This window comes from Cyprinodon variegatus, unplaced genomic scaffold (genome assembly GCF_000732505.1).
Source record: "Cyprinodon variegatus isolate N-32 unplaced genomic scaffold, C_variegatus-1.0 Scaffold33, whole genome shotgun sequence".
Classification (NCBI taxonomy): Eukaryota; Metazoa; Chordata; class Actinopteri; order Cyprinodontiformes; family Cyprinodontidae; genus Cyprinodon; species Cyprinodon variegatus.
The window spans coordinates 21501-40325 of record NW_015150486.1 but is presented as its reverse complement, the minus strand read 5'-3'; the positions used below and the strand labels follow the sequence as shown (position 1 = coordinate 40325).

The window sequence follows — 18825 nt, the reverse complement described above, 5'->3', positions numbered from 1 at the left end:
CTGCAGAGTCCTCCAAGTATTTCTGCAGATGACAGATTTTGTCTTGTTCTGGAAGTTGGAAGATCTAGAAGATCTACAGAACATAAAGCAATAGTGTGAGTATTGTTCCTATAAGACTGATTACCTGGGTAGGCACTTGACCCTTCACTCTCACTCACACTGGAGTCTGTTTTGGTAGTCTTTGATCCAGGCCATTGTTGATGCCTCCACTGAGTCTAGAACTTATGACAAAGTCAATAAGGTTACATTGCATTAAATGCACTAAATAAATCAAAGAACGTGGTCTTTACAGGGCTGTCTGCCTTGTCAAAATGACAGTGCCTTTGTTGAAGCAGGTGTAGGATGGCATCTTCAACACCAACTCCATGGCAATAAGTAAACAGCAGGTGGCCATGATAGTTGGTTTGTGGTTTGTTATGTGGGTTTAGCAAGAGTCTCTCCATGATCTTCAATATATGGGATGTTTGCTCAACAGGTCTATAGTCATTGAGGACTGTTGGGTGATTTTCTTTGGCACTGGAACAAAACAGGAAGTCTTCTATTCCAGAGGAACTGTCTTCTGGATGAGGCTAAGGGTGAAAGCATACTGCAGAATCCCATAAAACTGAAGTGCACATGCCTTTAGGAGTCTTGGGCTGACACTATTTGGACCTTTTGACTTATTTTAATGAAATCTTTCTAGGGGACTCTTGACTACTAGAGATAAATACAGTTTAATGGGAGGAGGAGGCAAAAGGGGCAGCACCACCTTCTGTTTTGATTGGGAAGTGACCAAATATGTTCCTCAAGAAACATCATGCTTCCTAACAAGTAGCACCCACAGTAAGCTTGATGATCTGGAGGTTGACTCTACTAGTCACCATCAGCCATCGCCAAGCAATTGCCTTTTCTTTGTCTTTAGTAAAGCAAGACTGAAAGATGTTAATAATTTTGCCGTAAAACATGTACTGAAGAAAGAACAAATTTTTTTATTCATACAATAAGAGCCATCGTTCTCTTATTTACGTTCTTTCACAAATGTTACCCATTTTTGCCTGGTTGGATCTTTGGAAAAAGTCGCTCATGTAAAAATCTTCTTAGACTGTTGTTTTTTGTACTGGGAAGTTTTTCTGAAATGAACACTCATGCTCGTTCCTGTTGTCTCCCGCTTTATCCGAAACCGGGTCGCGGGGGCAGCAGACTAAGCAGAGACTTCCAGACTTCACTCTCTGCAGACACCTCCTCCAGCTCTGTTGGGGGAAGCCCTAGGTGCTCCCGGGCCAGCCGAGAGACATAGTCTCTCCAGCGTGTCCTGTGTCGTCCTCTGGGCCTCCTCCCGGTGGGACGTGCCTGGAACACCTCCCGAGGGAGGCGTCCAGGGGGCATCCGAAGAAGATGTCCGAGCCACCTCAACTGACTCCTCTGGATGTGGAGGAGAACCGGCTCTACACTGAGCCTCTCCTGAATGACTGAGCTCCTGAAATGTGAACAAGAACACATTTTGAAGTTGGAATTCAAACTAGAGAAAATGCCTCTCACCAAGGACCCAAAAGTTGTACACATTGCAGTTATTGCTCGTTGAATTTGAAAGTTGCTGACATCAGCAATTTATTAAGATGGAGGGTTGGTATCTAATCCAAAACACGTACTACTGTAAAATTCAATAAGTCTTTGAACTCATAGCATGGAAAAAAATATATCACTTTATGGTGGTAACTACAGTTAGCAACAAAAAAAAAGACAGTTTGATCAGTTTTCTGATTTGCAACAAGATCTCTAAACTCCGATATGCCATCAATTAGACTCAGATCACTTAGATTAGGTAAACAAATGCTTCAGATGTTTTCTTCATATTACATTCGCTTAATTACTGTCAAAAACATTTTCATTAGTGCAGGTCTAAAACAGAAGTACATATTTTAATTATAAAAAAAACACTTTGCATAATATGAGGGAATTACCTTATTGTGACAGCAGTTAACACCATAAACAAATAAGAAATACTTCTAGTTTTCTGTCTTGCAACAATAACTTTTTTTTTTTTTTTTAAACAGTCTCCTGTCTGGCGATGTGGCAATAAGAATAATTGCCTTGAAGAGCCCAACAGATTTTGCTTTTGAAAGTGGAGCAGTATGGCTATCACCATAGTGTTCCGCTTGATTTATGCATATAAATAGCTTTTTTATTATTTTATGCAGGCAGTATTACAAATTATATGGAGAATCAGACACACTTTAATAATCCCAGTAATTTCCCTCTGGGATTATTAAAGTATGTTTGATTCTGATTTTGATTCTGACTGCAATGTTAGTAGAACAGGAAAGCAAAAACTGAAAAAAGGCGAAATGATGAAAGAAAGAGGAGATAAAAGGGGAGATAACGATAAAAAATTTTTTAGATAACGATAAAACATACAATAAAGTAACACCTTGATACTATTGCTGAAGTATAAGTAGTATTATTTAATCTTACATGTATACTATGGTAGATGAAGATAAAAATATGACTCTAAATATGACAATAACTCAAATTAAAATCATTCCTCAACAGTAGCACACAGTTTTTTCATCTGTTATAAATAATTTTACTAAATGTAAGCTTGTTACTTCATACTTTTCAGGTGTAACAACAAACACTGAATGGTCCTCGTTGCGCTCGGCTCCTTCCCCTTGGGCTGAGCTGGAGTTTGATAACATCATCCTCACCGTACCTTCAGACGCGGTTAGAGAGCTGGAGAATCCTGATGAGTTGGCAGCACTCTGGAATGACATCATGAAGGCCATCGCTGACCTGGCTGCCAAACCCCACAAATTCCCTCGTAAAGAGCGTTTTGTTGCCGACATTCAGATTTCTCATGGTTGGTAATTTTCTGGTTTCACAGATAATTTTTATCCCGATGAATCTCCTAAACAGTGCCGTGGAACTGCATGCTTTTATAAGCTTTTTTTCTGTTCAGGTTGGATGCATGCAGGGTATCCTATAATGGCTCATAAAGGTTCTGCAGCTGCATTGGTGAGCGTTAAAAATGCTAAGACCAAAGGCATGTGGGGACCCATCCATGAACTGGGACACAACCAACAGAGAAGCTGCTGGGAGTTCCCCCCCAACACCACAGAGGCCACATGTAACCTGTGGTCTGTTTATGTGCATGAAACGGTTTTTGGGATCAACAGGGACAAGGTAGAGAAAATCCATGTCTAAAATGGTGAAATACTAAAACAAATTCTTTTGCATAGTTTAATAGCCTTATTATGGTTACTGTAGGCTCATTCAGCAATGGATTCTGCAAAACGAACTAAACGAGTCAAGGACTACATTGAAGGAGGCAGAAAGTTCAGCAGCTGGAGTGTGTGGACGGCCCTGGAGACATACATACAGGTAAGAGTTTCATATCAGTTTAAAAACGGTGTGCTTCAAGGTCACATAGAATAACAAAGACAATGAAAACTTTTCCCAATTATTGACAGTAATAATAAAGTGATTACCTGCAAATCTTTCTAAAATGTAGTCATTTCACTATGACTAAATTCACTACTTTTCACTCCCCGTTGGTCACATATTTCTGTCTCCCCGCATGGTTCAGGTGCCATCTTTGATATTTTTCACCACTGTCACAACAAATCTCATAATGCATTGCGAGGAAAGCTCTCACAAAGCATTCTGGGATATATCTGCTTGTCTAGTGACCATGGATGATAACCACTTTTAAAGTTGCATTGTGGGAAATTTGAAGTCCACTAGTATTTCATCCACAAGACACTCATTTAAAATGGCGTAACCACTATATAGTGCCCTATATAGTGATTAGGGTTGATGTTTGGACACGGCCTATATCTTAAAGAGCTGCACTTTAACCTAACAGAAAACTACATACAGTAAGTTTGCTTGGTCAGAAATCATGTGGATTAAATGGTTCACTAACGCTTTGTGTTTTGGTGTTCCTAGCTTCAGGAAAAGTTTGGCTGGGACGCGCTTAAGAAAGTGTTTGCAGCCTATCATAAGATGAAAAAGTTCCCTAAAGGCAACCCAGAGAAGATGAAGGTCTATGCTGAGACGTTCTCCAAGGCTGTAGGGATGAACCTGACAGGATTCTTCAAAGCCTGGGGGTGGACTATTGAACAGGCTACTGAAAAGCAACTATCCAGCCTGCCCGCCTGGACAGATCACCCCATGGTCTAACATCACTACCTGGACACCGAATAATTTCTGAGCATTGAGCAGTTTCTAAGATGGGCTATAATCTATGTAAATTCAGCACTTTCTAGTTTATAATGTTAATTGTTTCCCAGGGAAGAGGAAAGAATATAAGATTACTGGGTAATGTAAAAGTCTAGCTTAATATTTTTTGGGTTGATAGAAAAATCAAGCCTTAGTTGGGTAACTTAAATACTTAGACAAATACACACACAGGAAGAACAGTTTTCAGGGTGTGGATAAATACTGTGTTGTCTGTATGAAGTATTAATATTGTCATGTACTTTTACTTCTCCATTTGTTGAAAAATTACTGTATGTTGTTTGCTTGTTACACTCATTTATCAGTGGGAGGATTTTAGTTTAGTGTATATTTTATTTTCAGCAATACACACTGTATGTAACACTGCTCTTAAAAACTAATATACCAAATCACTACAGTGTTAGTTGCTATATGTAAAAAAAATAATTAAAAAGATCATAACCAATTGGCCTTCAGGATGTTTGAAACATTCAGCTCATTTTCTACCTGCAAAGCTATTAGTGTCGAAATTCTCTTGTTTTTTATTCTGTTTCTCATCTCAGGTTCATGTTTCTGTAGTTTCTTTATTTTATTTAGGTTCTTTGGAACAGGTTACTCAGGTTTTTTTTTTTTTTAGTCATTTAAAGACTTTGAATTGTGTTTTTTCTCTGTTATATAGTCACTTGGTTTCTTTTTTATGGTTCCCCAGTCACTGGTTTTAGGTTTATTGTTTACTGACCAGCTATTTGAATAAAAAAAAATATTGATGTTGTTTTAAATTATGTTAGATATCTTCCCAGTGTTTTTTTTATTTTTTTTTATTATTTTTTACTCCTACTCTACTCAATATCCTCTCCTCAGCTCACTGCCTTAGCCAAGCTCAGTATGTACAACTGGAACACTAACTGTAAGAAATACCTGAGAATGAAGGTTTTGGTAACGCTTACATTAGATGCAACATGGCGGAACCACAGCAAGAATGGATCTGTAAATGAATGCTTACCAATGTAAGAGTCTGAGTATGTAGAGAGGGCAATTTAACAAAGGAGTTTAAGGAGTAATGGTGAGCAATGGCGGTGCTATCTGTGATAAATCTGATATAAAGAGCTGATCCAAGCTTTCATTTACACCAGGCATCCCCAAAGTCGTTCCTTGAGGGCCACTGTCCTGCAGGTTTTAGAGGCTTTCCTGCTCCTGCAAAGCAGATTTTCATTGATTGTTGATTAACTTGCTTTTGCTGAACTGCAATCATTATAAATAGCTGTGAGAAAGCAGAGAAACCTCTAAAGGCTGCAGGACAGCGGCCCTCAAGGACCGACTTTGGGGATGCCTGATTTACACAATATCTCTGTAGTATAAAATACACATGAAAGAGATTGTATGTGAATTTTTCTGTAGTATATTTTCAGTATATGGTTTAAGTACATTTTTCATAGTGATGCAGAGATAATTAAAGATGTTTCAAAATAATGCGCACTACCTAAAAAGTAGTGATCATAAGGAATAAATAATTCTTGTTGGAAAATAACGCGTCATTTGTCTTGTGCTATAAAAAAAATGTCAAAGTCATAAATTAACAAGACATTAGATCGGTGTTTGTCATTTAAGCAGAATTTATTAGAGAACAGATACAATATTTGTCAATTATCTTTCTGTGCTGATCAGACAAGTTATTGTATTACCTACTTAAGAACCAAATAAAATTCAGGGAGGTTTTCTCCCAACAGCTTATTTAAACAAGTAGACAGTTTTCCACAAAAAGAAGAATTGTTGGAATGAGGAATCCAGCTCCTTACAACAATTACTAACATAGAAAAAAAAAACAGCATCTAAGGTATCAGAAAGATAAGGCTCAGATCTAGCCTTTTCTGCTAGGTGAATACGTTTTTGCAATAAAGAAAAAACAAAAAAAACAAGCTTATACTCAGGTTATCAACAAGAGGAATATGTCCATCTGTCATGCTTCATCCCTGCTGGGGTCCATGAAGGTGTTGGATCTCCAGCTGTCTACAGGCAGGGTCTGACCCTGGGCAGGTCGCCAGTCCATCGCAGGACAACACAGAGACAAACAACCATTCACACTCACACCTAATGAGAATTTAGAGAAGCCGGATAACCTAAAAGGGATGTTTTTGGACTGTGGGAGGAAGTCAGAGTACCCAGAGAGAACCCACGCATGCTCAGGGAGAACAAGCAAACTCCATGGAGAATGAACCAGAGGCAGGAATCATACCCAGAACCCTCTTGCTTCAAGGCAGCAGTGCTACCCACTGGGCCAATGAGCAGCCCTAGAGGAATATAGTGTTAAATATGTGTAAAATTGTGTAAAACAAGTGGAAAATGTATAAATTTTTTCCTGCGTACATGCATTTAGCAGTCAATCTAAGTTTTAATCTTTGACACTGAAAGCGCTCAAAGGAAGACTGCGGATCTGGATCTGGGCCTTTTGTTCATAGTGACTCGCCATACTTTTTTCAGTTTTCCGCATTTTTCCTTTTTGCTTACTTTTTTGTTTTTGCAGTTCATCAGGTTTTTGTTTTGTTTATTTCTTAGTGTTTTTATATGTTTTGTCTTTAACTACTTTTTCTAATGATTATTTCTGTATTTTTAAGGAGGTTTTCTAAATTTCCCTTTGGTTTTTTTAATGTTAATAACCAGGTTTTATTGTTATCACCTGTGTATTCCAACGTTTGCACATCTGCCCGGTTCTGCTTAAGCTTTCACCCTGTGGTCGCAAATCTCTGGATTCTCATAAAATACAGGCAGTTTTTAATGAACAAGTCACCAAGTATGAAAGTCTTATGGGTTTGCATTCAGTTCTACACATGAATGTCACAATTAAGATAACTAGAACTAGTTGGATTCAAAATAAGGTGCATTAAAACAACATGGCTGCTCTTGAGATAAGACCCTATCATGAGAGAACCTTTTTTAGAATAGAGTAGGAATAACCCTACTGTAAGCAAGAGGGAACTTTGTGTCACTTTTCCTTTTTGGGAAGAACAGTTTTTGCAAAGCATTCTGTTCTATTAATTTGTTATTCCTTTCTATTTAAATTAAATGAATATCCTGCTAAACAACAGCAATTTGTTATAGTTTGAATTCTGCAAAATACAAATATTGTATTAATTTACTATATATTTTCTTAAATATTTTTCTCTCACTTTACAGTTACACATATTTAGGATAATGTGGTTTGTATGGAAAAAGTTGAATTATGAAAAATAAGACAGAGTGTTGGACCTAAGGAGCTAATAAAATGGATTTTAATAGGGCCCCTTAAACTAATAGCAAATTGTGGGATATCTTGTCATAACATAAACACTTTGACAGCAAAGAAACATCAACAGGAAGGTTTGTTGAGAATCAATAATTAATATATCCTTTATATATCATAGACTCAGTGGTGGATGAGATGTATAGGCTACCTATAAAATAATAAGATCTATACATAATTAAAACACATCAAACAATGCATTCTTTGAGGAGAAATATGTTTTTAAGTGGCTGCGGCATATGACTCTAACCTGCAAGTATGAAAAACTCTTACATACCATGTAATTATTCCCGTTTAAAGCATTCCTGGAATCTTTTAAAGAGGCTATCTTCAAACTATCCGGCCTTCGCAAGACTTCTTTTCTCTTGCCATTCAGTACCTCAATATGTGAGTGAAGAGTTTTTACTTTATAAATCACTTGTGTTCAACCATAGCAGATGACGAGCCGAGCATTTGGGACTATTTTTATCTCCTAAATATCTTGTATACCATTTATTTTCTTAAAAGAGTTAATGATGTAATAGTTCTGGGAATATTTGGGCTCCATTTACATACTTTACTAAGGAGGCTCAACATTTCACTCCTACATGTCATGCCACTCCTTTGTTAGACTAGCATTGACTATACTCCAACTGCTTCACTTATATTACCTCCAGACCAAGTAGACACCACCTCCACTGAAATGAATACAAAGCCTGTAAATGCGGATATTCACATGGCAATATGGGAGGAGATATAATAAAATGTGTCTGACTAGCTCAAACAAAGTAACAATGATTAACTAAATGAACAATAATTCACAACTAATGATTCCCAATATGTTAATTATAAGAAAAACAAAATGTCTCTAAAGCTACGGCTACTGTAATGACACCTTATAAAGTTAATAATCAACGCTTGTCAGCCACAGATAAAATAATGTTCTGTTTAATAATTATTACAGAATATGGCACATAAATAATAATGTGCATGATTGATTGAAATGACAGAAATATTACTGAAATTATTAAATAAAATTATTAGGTGATGCTAGGTAGACACCGAATAATCCTGATGGTACGGATTCATAAAGAGATATTGCTAAGGAATAATATATGGTTATGAAAAACAATTTTCAACAAGTTTTCTGTTTTTTTTCTTCCTCTCAAAGGTCATGTGATGTTTTCAGCTCTAAATTAGTTTTATCAGCAGAACTGAAATTAATGTTTCTTTTTCTTCCCCTTACAAATTCATGACTCTTATTATAACAAAAAGATACATACCATATTTTTTAACCCCTTTTAAGGGGTAAAATATCAATATCAATAACCCAATGAAAATCAATGTATTATTTTAATGCAAGTTTTCATTCATTTTAAAACGTTAGAAATGGCAATGTTGTTTTTTTAAATGACAAATCTCATACGGTACATATATTGAATATATGATATATTTTTTTATTCAAAAAAAAAAAGGCCATTCAATATTTGGAGTTCTAAACAAGTTTTACTTTGCCCCTTTTACAGTACAGTGCTGGTAATAATACCTGCTGCTCTGCTGCATCTAATACGAAGCACACTCTCTCAGTCAAATATACAAGGAGTCTTTCCAGAACTAAAAATTGAGCAATTGCCTATTAGAGATAAAAAATGTAACAATAATTTTATAGGGACGGCCTTTAAATGTAAAACCTTTCACAATTTTACTGGAATGACAAAAAATCAGATTCAGGTAATGTAGGAAAATATTTTAAATGTTTAAAATGGTAAATTCCACTCTAAAGTAAAAGAAATACAATATAAAATTATTAATAGTTATTATCCAAAGGCAGAAACTCTTAAGAAAAGATTTGGATTTGAGGTGGATGCCTGCGTATTTTGCCTTGAAGAACCAGAAACTATTGAACATCTATCTATTTGTGTCGAGTCACAGGTCGCTTTTGGCAGAACCTGCATATTTGGTTAAGTAACAAAATAGATAATATAACACCTTTTGAGATAAATCAAATATTAACATACAAGAATGACATTGCGAAGGACTTATATGACATGGTCAATATTGTTATAAGTATGGGAAGATATATACTGTACATGCATGTAAATGGAAAAATCAAAAATCTTCATTCAGTTCAATTCAGTTTATTTATATAGCACCAATTCACAACACATATCATCTCAAGGCACTTTACAGTTCACAAACTCATTATCTTCTATTCATCCTTATCTCTGTTAGCTGACAAATATGGACATATACAAACACTATGTAGTGACATGTCAAAATTTCTGTATTGACTCAACAAAATACTAAAGTTAACATGATGCAAGGAAATGTCTGGTTGCATTATCAGTCTGTCTATTTTATTTTAATTCAATTTTTTTTAGTCTGTCTCTTTTATTTTAATTCAAAAATTTTTTAAAGTTTCGTATATTTCCATTGGTTGTAATATTGCCTCCTGTTTATTTATTTATTTCTGCTCCCTTGCACAAGTTGAGCTCCTTTATATAACTGTTATTTTCTCAATTTTTGTAAGAAAGAAAAGTGGAGATTCCTACTTGAAAAGTAAATTAATGTTTTTTGCTCAATAAAAATAAATAAAAAAAATATATAAATAATAAATAAAAAATATATATAAATCTAAAAAACAATATAGAGCTGGCAGCGCTTTACTCGTGTTCCTTCTGTGAATTAGGCTCGTGTAGAAAAGCCGCTTCAACAATTTAGTTCCGGAAGGGCACCGGGCACGGATAAAACGAAACATAAATTGTAAGTTTAAAAACTGTTTTAACTATTTTATGTCGTCTGTAAATTCTGTTACAAATATCTAGCTTTTATTCACGGTCCTTTAGAGACAAAAACTTGTCAGTTCCTCTCATCAATTGAATGTGTGGAATATTTTGCGGGTGTGTCGTAGATGAGAATGCCGTCATTTGCGGATTTGGGAAAGAAGAAAGCTTTAACAGCGAGAAACATCATCATACTCATGTATTTTTCCACCGATACACACACGTTCAAAAGGTTGTCTAGTTTTGCACTTTGTTTTGTAAGTTGGCTTTCTTTAAAAACCACAACATTTTGCAGATTTGATAGCGCTTTCCAAACAAAAAATAAAAAAAAAATCACCTTTGCATGGTGTGTTTCTTTATTTTCCTGGCCAGAATTGTTTCTATTGTCATCTTTCCTAGTCCAACGTGTGAAACAGGTTTTACTTGATCTTTTGTTGAGGGTTGTCCTCTTTGGTGTTCCTCCTCTTTTTTGTTATTTTCCCTCAGATGGTCACTCCCTGCTCAGCTATTATTGACATTCCTGCTTCTCTGCTGAAGGCTGGTGATTTGTGAAGCACCTGTTCACAGCAGAGGATCTACAAAGTCAGCACTCAGGTATGCATAATGTTAAACAGATTTTCTTTATTTACATTATTGTGTTTTAACTTGTCACAACTTCCATTAATCTGGATTATATTTTAAACTGTTCTCCTTCTTTAGGTCTGACAGACTGATTCTGAAGTTATTGACTGAAGAGAAGCGGCTAAACTTGATGTGTTTGAAACATTGAATCAAAAATAATCTGCAGTTAATTATTTTTCACCCACCTTTCAAGTATACCTAGATTACACCATGTCAAACCAGAGCATCCAAAACGATCATGAGAAGGCCTACATGTCTCTGACCAAAGGTTTGAAAGAGCTGGACTTCCGTGGCCCCTACGTTCCCAGCGACCTGTTGCTGATCGGAGACCATGCCTTTCCTTTAGCCATGAACAGTAAAGGTCAGGTCCTGATGGCTGCCTCTCTGTATGGTTGTGGAAGGATTGTTGCTCTGGGTCATGAGGCCTACCTGACAGCCTTTCCTGCTCTGGTGGAGAACGCCCTGATCTGGCTGAGGGGCGACGGGTCAAGCAATCCCACTGTAGCTGTGCATAAAAATGTAAAGGCGCTTAGCGATAACCTAAGCAAGTCAACCTTCCAAGTAGAAGTGGTCGGCAGCTTTAGCAGGAATCTGCAGTCTGGTGTTTACGTGACTGACGTATACAACGTTGGTGCTGACCCAAAAGACTTGGTGGACTTTCTGAAAGAGGGAGGAGGGGTGCTGATAGCGGGTCAGGCATGGAGCTGGGCTGCAGATCACCCTAAGGAGAATACATTACATCACTTTGATGGAAACAAGGTGTCAGGAGTTGCAGGGATTTACTTTTCCAAGAATCCGGGTGAAGTTGAACACCTCCCAGTCTACCCACAGATCCCAGCCTCCTGGATGGCTGTAACGTGAGCATATACTCTACTTCTTCTATCTTAGTCTATAAGAAAAGTCTTCAACTTTAATCTAAAATTTTAGATCCAAACCTTCTTTTTAAATTGATATTTTTCTGAAAAACATAGTTTTCAAATTCACATTGTTTTTTTTCTAAACTCACAAATAGAAAACAAATGTTCTGCATAAGTATGGGATAGATGGATAGATACGTATGATTATGTCTAAGAGTTAAAATTTATGTTAGCAAACGTTTAGTTAGTAGCTGATAACCTACCGAAGTCCATTGGTTCGCTGCTGCCACCTTTCTGAATTTAATAATGTAAAACATCTGATCTGCTGAGTCATTTTTAATTATTCTTCATCACTTGTTTCCCTTTTAAACTACAGACTAGGGAAGGATTTTGAGGACGACTTGCAGTTCTTACTCCACGGTGTTTCAGAGCTTGCTATTCCAAAGGGTTCAGTATCTTCAGAGGTTCTGGTTCATGGCCCTCTAGCGTTCCCAATTGCTACCACAGGGGGTGGACAGGCCTTCCTGGCTGGAGCCTACTACGGTCAAGGTCGGGTCATTGTTACTGGACATGAAGGTGTTCTGAGCGCTGAGGTAATAAAGTTCATTAAATAAAAAACAAAAACAAAAAAAACTTACATTTATTTATTTTTTTTTCACATTTTTACCTTTCTCTTCTCACATGTGATCATAACCCAGGAAAATGCTTCATTTTGGAAGAACGCCTTTCACTGGCTGGATGAAGGCCGTAGGGGCGTTATTGGCGTAGCAGTCAAACATGGCATTAAGATAGCTAAAGACTCAGGTCTGAAAACGGAGAACACAGGATTCAGGAAAGACCTGAGTGTGTTTGTGTCCCCATCAAACCCCAACGAGGACTGGAAAGAGATCCAGAACTTTGTAGCAGAAGGAGGAGGTCTTGTGATTGGTGGACATGTCTGGTGGTGGGCACAGACACACGGTGAACTAAACACTTTCACAGATTTTGGAGGTAATAAACCCTAATAAATCATTAGAAAATAATTGAAAAAAATTGAAACCAAATACATTTCTGGTGGCTCTGATAGGGATAGAAACCAAGTATGCAAAAGATTTAAGATAGAGAAGAAACCAATAATGGAGGGATGTTTAGATTGGTGATGATGACACCTTGAGGACAATAGAGGAATTGCAAGATAAATATACTTTAAAACCGTGGTTCCCAACCTTTTTTTTGACTTGTTTGCTCCTTTGGGCATTTTGACTGACCATGAGCACCACTCTCAGCCAAAAGTATTGATACTGTTCAAAAGTAGGATGTACCACATCTGATTAGTATTTAATAAAAAAAAAAAAAAAATTAACTTGAGCATTGAATTATTTGACATTTTATTCTTTCCAACTCATATAAAGAAAAAAAAAACACTACATAAATGTTTTGCCTGGAAGTTGGTAAGGAATCAAAATGAATACAAAATAAAATCATACTATAAATCTGTCTTTATAAAACTGGAGCTCCTCTGAGTAACTCTTTTACAATCACATTAAGACACAAGGAATTAGGAGCAAAATATTAAACCAAAACTATAGTAAGACATTTTTAAATTTTTTTTCATTATTCATGATACCTGAGCTGCTTTGTTGAGCTCCGGTGTGGAAAAACAGCTGATACCAGACAGTTCTTTACTTCTAGCCCGTTCCTCTGCTCTGTTATGATGTGTCTCAAAGCTGAAGGTGAACTCAGACATATAAGAAAAACTTACTTTACGGTTGATAAGAGCTTATTTTAGTTTTCAGTTGGGTCCTCACAAAGCAGAACATATCCCAGCCCTATTTTATTGTACTTCCTTAAGAAATAAAATATTTAAATTTATCCCTTGCAATGCACTCTTGGACCACTAGGGGTCCAAGTTTCCCTGGTTGGATATCACTGCTTTAGAAGACGCATAATTATATGGGAAAAAAAATCTATTACAGCTTAAATTAATACATAAAATAAAATTGTCAGTAGCATAAAAATGTTACTTAAAACGGTAACTGACGTTATAACCTTTTGATGATTCTGTCTCTTCATGTTGCATTTAAAGATGTTATGCTTCCACTGCAAATTAGTACTCTTTTTTTTATTTCTTATTTTAATTTATTTAATTTCTTATAACTCTTATCTTATTTTATCTTTGGAAGGCTAGACCAAAGGCTCCTTTAGGTCATTTTGGTCTATCACTTCTCCTCTTCATCCACCTGCAGCAAGAACACTTGATTCTAACTCCTAAGGCCGCAACAGGGGGCTTTTTTAGTTATTTAAACTTATGTCATTAGCTATCGCAACAAAATAAGTTTTTAAAACACTTAATGCTAATAAATTACTTTGTGAGATTTTTTAAAAACCAAACTAACCAAACCCTTTGTCGGTTTGCAGAGCTAAGAACCATGATGGTCATTATAAATAATGATTTAAAAAAAAAAGAGGATTTTTTTGTAGGTTTCAGGTTTTATTCTAATTTCCTAACCGAAAGAAATCTGCAGTGAAACTGAAACCTTCTGTAATTGGGGAAAAAAAGCTACAGCATAGAATGAGGGAACCCTCATCAGGTTTTAAATGTTGCTCCTTCTTTTTATAGTTGGATCTTATTTTACTGAGAATGTTAATTTTGTTTTGTTAGACTTAATGGAAGCTGCCCCTGATTTACCTCCAGTCAGCTCTAACTGCCACAGCCATGTGCACATGTCCTTTATACGCCCCATCTGCATGCTTTTGCTGTCCTCAGCCCCAAAACATTAAGATTAGATAATTTATGCTGTTTTTTGTCTCTGTGTTTCACTGACTTCTTCTGACTCTTTCAGGAAACAAAATAATAAACCAAATGGGGCTGAGCCTGTTGAAGTCGACTATTAATGCAGGTTCACACAAGGTTCCCGATCCCAGCCAGGCCCTGAAAGATACATACCATTTCCGTCACCTTCTCCACCGCTTTGCGAAGCATGTAACGTTGAATGAAAAACTCAGCAAGCAAGAGGAGGAGTTCATGAAAAAGCTGGGCAATGACTGCTCCGTCTACTTGAACATGAAGGCTTATGACTGCTGCCACTACTCTCAGGTGGTGGCAACACTCACGGACATCTTAAAAAAGTCTGGCATGCCGCAGGTGAGCACAAATGGACAGGTTTTTAGAATTTATCAAGTCTTTATAAAACAGCAAAAACATATATATATATATATATTTTTTTTTTACTTGAACCAGTTAACATAATATTTACACCATAATACCATAATTTTTGTTATTTTGTCCTATCTAAGGTGAGTGAGAAATGCCCCGTCAAAAGTCCCAAAGATCACGTACTTCTTAAAGTTGGGACGGAGGTTTATAAACACTGCCCAGATCCAGACGCCCTCCTGCCTTACCTCATCAAGGATAATCCCCTGTTACCAGTTGTCTACAACCACAGGGTCAAGCTGGACGTCAACACAGCAGGTTTCTTTTATTTTTATTTTGTTGTACCCTCCAGTTAAACCAAAATCATGTTTGTCTTATGAGGCAAATTCTATGGCCTTTTAGGGGATATTGGTAAAATCTAAAATGTCTTTATCCAATCAAAGTCTGGACACGCCTTTATAGAAACTAGAGAGATTAGAGCTTGTTTAAGTAAAGGAAAATGTTTTTACTAAAACTACCCTGTTGTGTTCTCCTTAAAATTGTCTCTGCCTTTAATAGAACAGATCACCTCATCCTTATAAATAGGTTATTTTGAATGAATGGGCATATCAGGTGGGGCAATAGACTGGATTATTTTCTACCTTAAAGTTAGATCGTATCTCTTTCATGATGTTATATAGTAGTTGCTTCCAGGGACCAATTCTATTTATTTTGTATATTATTTCCTAATATAGATAATATGGTATAATTTCAATGCAGATGATATACATAAATATTTTTGATTTAAGAAACAGAGATGTTGACATAAACATTCACCATTTGGCAGTAGGTTTAAGCTAGAGAAAGTTAGGGATGTAGTTTTTTGGAAAGCTGTGACCCACTAATGCTGCGATGAAATCACAGTAAAGGTGTTTTCCAACTCCCTGACACCATATAGGTCTGCAGTAATCCCCCACTGCAGATATTAAGGTGTTTGGTCATGAATTAATCTCATTTTTGCTACTGCAGCATATTATTTGCTCCATTTAGTAAATATGTTGGGGGTTTATTTGTACAGTACAATTCAGTCCAAAGATAATACAAAGTACTTTACATGAATTAAACAATAAAATAGAAGACAAATAAATACAAGCAAGTAGAGCTAGAAAAAACAATAAAAGCAGATAGGAAAGCAAATTAAAAAAACCTTAAACTAATAATACCTCAGTTAGCAGTTTAGCTTCAACAGTCAAAGCCGGCTCTAAACAAATGGGTTTTTAACTTTGATTTAAAGAACTCAGGCTTTAAGGCACTTTAACAGTCCTATGGGAGTTGGTTCCAGATCAGTGGAACATAGAAACTAAATGATGCTTCTACATGTTTGGTTCTAGTTCAGGGCTCGATGTTAACCATCGCCCGATCTCCCGGGGCAAGTAGTTTTTATTGTTGGGAGAGTACAAATTTCATTGCATTTGCCCGCCGGGCAAGTGCAATGATCGCAGAAAAAAATTATTTATCACTTAAAATTTCTTTAAAATCACCGACATTCGATGAAAACGACCCAGAAGCGTTGCCGGCGCCATTTTTGTTGTTTTGTACACATTCTTGCGTGATTTGAAAAAGTCAGGTGATTTTCCGTCAGATGGCGTGATTTTTGTCCACCTAGCGGTAATTTTGACGTAGTTACCAAAACGACAAACAAGCTAGAAAGCGCTGTTGTACCTGTGTTTCTGTATCATTTTATTCGCATAATCACTCAAACATCACCTACATTCGAAGAAAATGACCCAAAAGCGTTGTCTTCCCAAAAACCAAAGTTTAGTTTGAAAAGAATGTGCAGGAAGGATTGAAAAGCATGTTAACACAGTAATGTAGGCTTGAGTTCATTATCTGCATATTAGGGATGGAACAGTTTATGAACACCGTCCGAACCGTTCGGTTCGACTGTCTCGGTTCGATTCGTGTTTGTTGCGTTCGGTTTATGCGCTGTTCCTTTTTCTCATAGGTGAAGCGTGTACACTCCAGAGCAGAAGGTGGCGGTACTGCGACCAAAGCCAACCACCAGTAGTAAACACAAAGAAGAAGAAGCGAAGCAGCGTAGCCGGGTGTAGCAGAAAAAAATCAGTTGTTGTGGAGAATTGTGTGGGTATGGCGAGTGGGAAAGAACAGGAGTTGGAAGACGCGCCAGCAGCACTTTATAGGTCTGCTGTATGGGACCACTTTGCATTTAGAGTGACCTACGATGACGGCGGAAAGAAAGTTGTGGATAAAAGTGCAACAGTGTGCAAGCATTGTGCAACACGTTTTGTTTATGCTAACAGCAACACGACCAACATGTCATGCTAACCCCGAAGTCCCACATACTCCATCAGCGCTCCACTCCGCCCCGCTGCGCTCCAGACCGCCTGCACAAAGCAAAGCCTACAGCCTCCACTGTGGCTCCCGTCCGCTCCGCTCTGAGTTCCTTGGAGATCGTAGAGAGCATGCGCCAGATGATTACATTCAAAGCAGCAAAACGCGGAAATGATCCAGGGTTTCCGCGGATCATTAAAAATAATTACAATTCATAAGTTTTTAATTTTTTTTCATTAATTTCATAAATTAAAATTTTTTCATAAATTTTTATAATTTTTATAAATTTTTTTATTTTTTGGTGTAACACTAAACATATTCCGAACCGAACCGAAAACCGGGAACCGAACCGTGGATTTTGTGAACCGTTCCACACCTAATGCATATACACACCAGAAACCTGTAAACTGCTGATCCATTCAGGGATTTATAGACTAACCGAATTATTTTAGAGTCTATTCTCTGAGCTACAGGGAGCCAATGGAAGGACTTCAGAAAACAAGCTGATGTGCTCTACTTTCTTAGTTCTAGTGAGAACACGGGCGGCAGCGTTTTGGATCAGCTGCACCTGTCTTTTTAGGCAAACCTATAAAGACGCTGTTGCAGTAATTAGTCCTACTAAAGATAAATGCATGAATGTGTTTTTCTAGATCCTGCTTGGACATTAGTCTTTTAACCCTGGAAATGTTCTTCAGGTGAGACTCTGAAAGTTCAGGTCCGAGTCCATCATGACACCCAAATTTCAGCCATAATCAGTGGTTTCTAGCTGTCGTAGCTCAAGCTGTGAGCTAAGTCTGGATCTCTCCTCCTTTGGTCTGAATATTACCTCAGTTTTGTTATTATTTAGTCGAAAAAATTATGGCGCATCCCTATATTGATCTGTTCTAAGTATTTAGCCAATGCTCTGATAGGTTGGTTAGATGTATGGCAGCTACTCTCTCAGCTGAAAATGCAGCAGTTTGGTTCATCACTGGGTCAAAATGGATCATTTCTATGCTCTGTCGTACGTTTTCCTACCTTAAAGCTGTTTGTGATATCATCCTTAAGAAATGCTGTAAAAAACATACTAACTTTTTTTGCTAAACACTGATGTACATATTGCTAATTATGACCTTTTGTGTTTATTAGAAAGGGAGGAGTGGATCAGCACGGGTCTCTACCTCGCTCCTGGTATGAAGACATTTGTGGCCATACCAGCAGAGATCATCAACAAAAAGTGGCAGGTATTCTAATTCACATAAAATCCAGTACTTCTAAGTTGTTTTGAGTATTTTTCAGCTCTACCAGAGGGATGAACTGATAAAATCTCATTTATTGATTATCTTTATGTGTATTAACACAAAACATGACATAATTGTACATAAACTTTTACTTACACTTACCGGTAGGTGTGGTTAAAATAGCAAAAAGAAAACAGTTATTTCAGACATAATAATGTTTTGATTAATTTAAAAATGAAAACTTTTTATTAATCAGGTTCCTTCAGTAGAGGAAATAAAAAAGTGTGATATTACTACCACAGAAATCAGTGGCTTTTAAGTTAAGCTAAACTGTTAGAAATCTGGATGTAATATTAGACCAGACTTAAGACAACTTTGTGTACACAGAGTGTGTACAAAATGACATTTCGTTTAGTACAGCTTTGCAATT

At 36.9% G+C, this 18825-nt stretch overlaps 2 protein-coding genes across 2 annotated transcripts in view; both read left to right on the top strand.

Moving 5' to 3' along the window:
* The window catches only part of LOC107102772 (TRPM8 channel-associated factor homolog), a 12370-nt gene extending 8022 nt beyond the window's left edge, over positions 1-4348 (top strand). The window contains exons 8-11 of the mRNA XM_015402201.1: positions 2600-2836; positions 2936-3159; positions 3244-3357; positions 3925-4348. Coding sequence (XP_015257687.1) covers positions 2600-2836; positions 2936-3159; positions 3244-3357; positions 3925-4158 — 809 coding nt within the window. The 3' untranslated portion in view covers positions 4159-4348. The remainder of the gene's footprint in view (positions 1-2599; positions 2837-2935; positions 3160-3243; positions 3358-3924) is intronic.
* Positions 4349-10193: 5845 nt separating this feature from the next.
* Positions 10194-18825, top strand: part of LOC107102754 (TRPM8 channel-associated factor homolog) — a 16111-nt gene continuing 7479 nt past the window's right edge. The window contains exons 1-8 of the mRNA XM_015402177.1: positions 10194-10213; positions 10720-10827; positions 10933-11711; positions 12088-12304; positions 12410-12701; positions 14534-14835; positions 14988-15162; positions 18304-18398. Of these exons, the coding sequence (XP_015257663.1) occupies positions 11065-11711; positions 12088-12304; positions 12410-12701; positions 14534-14835; positions 14988-15162; positions 18304-18398 (1728 nt within the window). The 5' untranslated portion in view covers positions 10194-10213; positions 10720-10827; positions 10933-11064. The remainder of the gene's footprint in view (positions 10214-10719; positions 10828-10932; positions 11712-12087; positions 12305-12409; positions 12702-14533; positions 14836-14987; positions 15163-18303; positions 18399-18825) is intronic.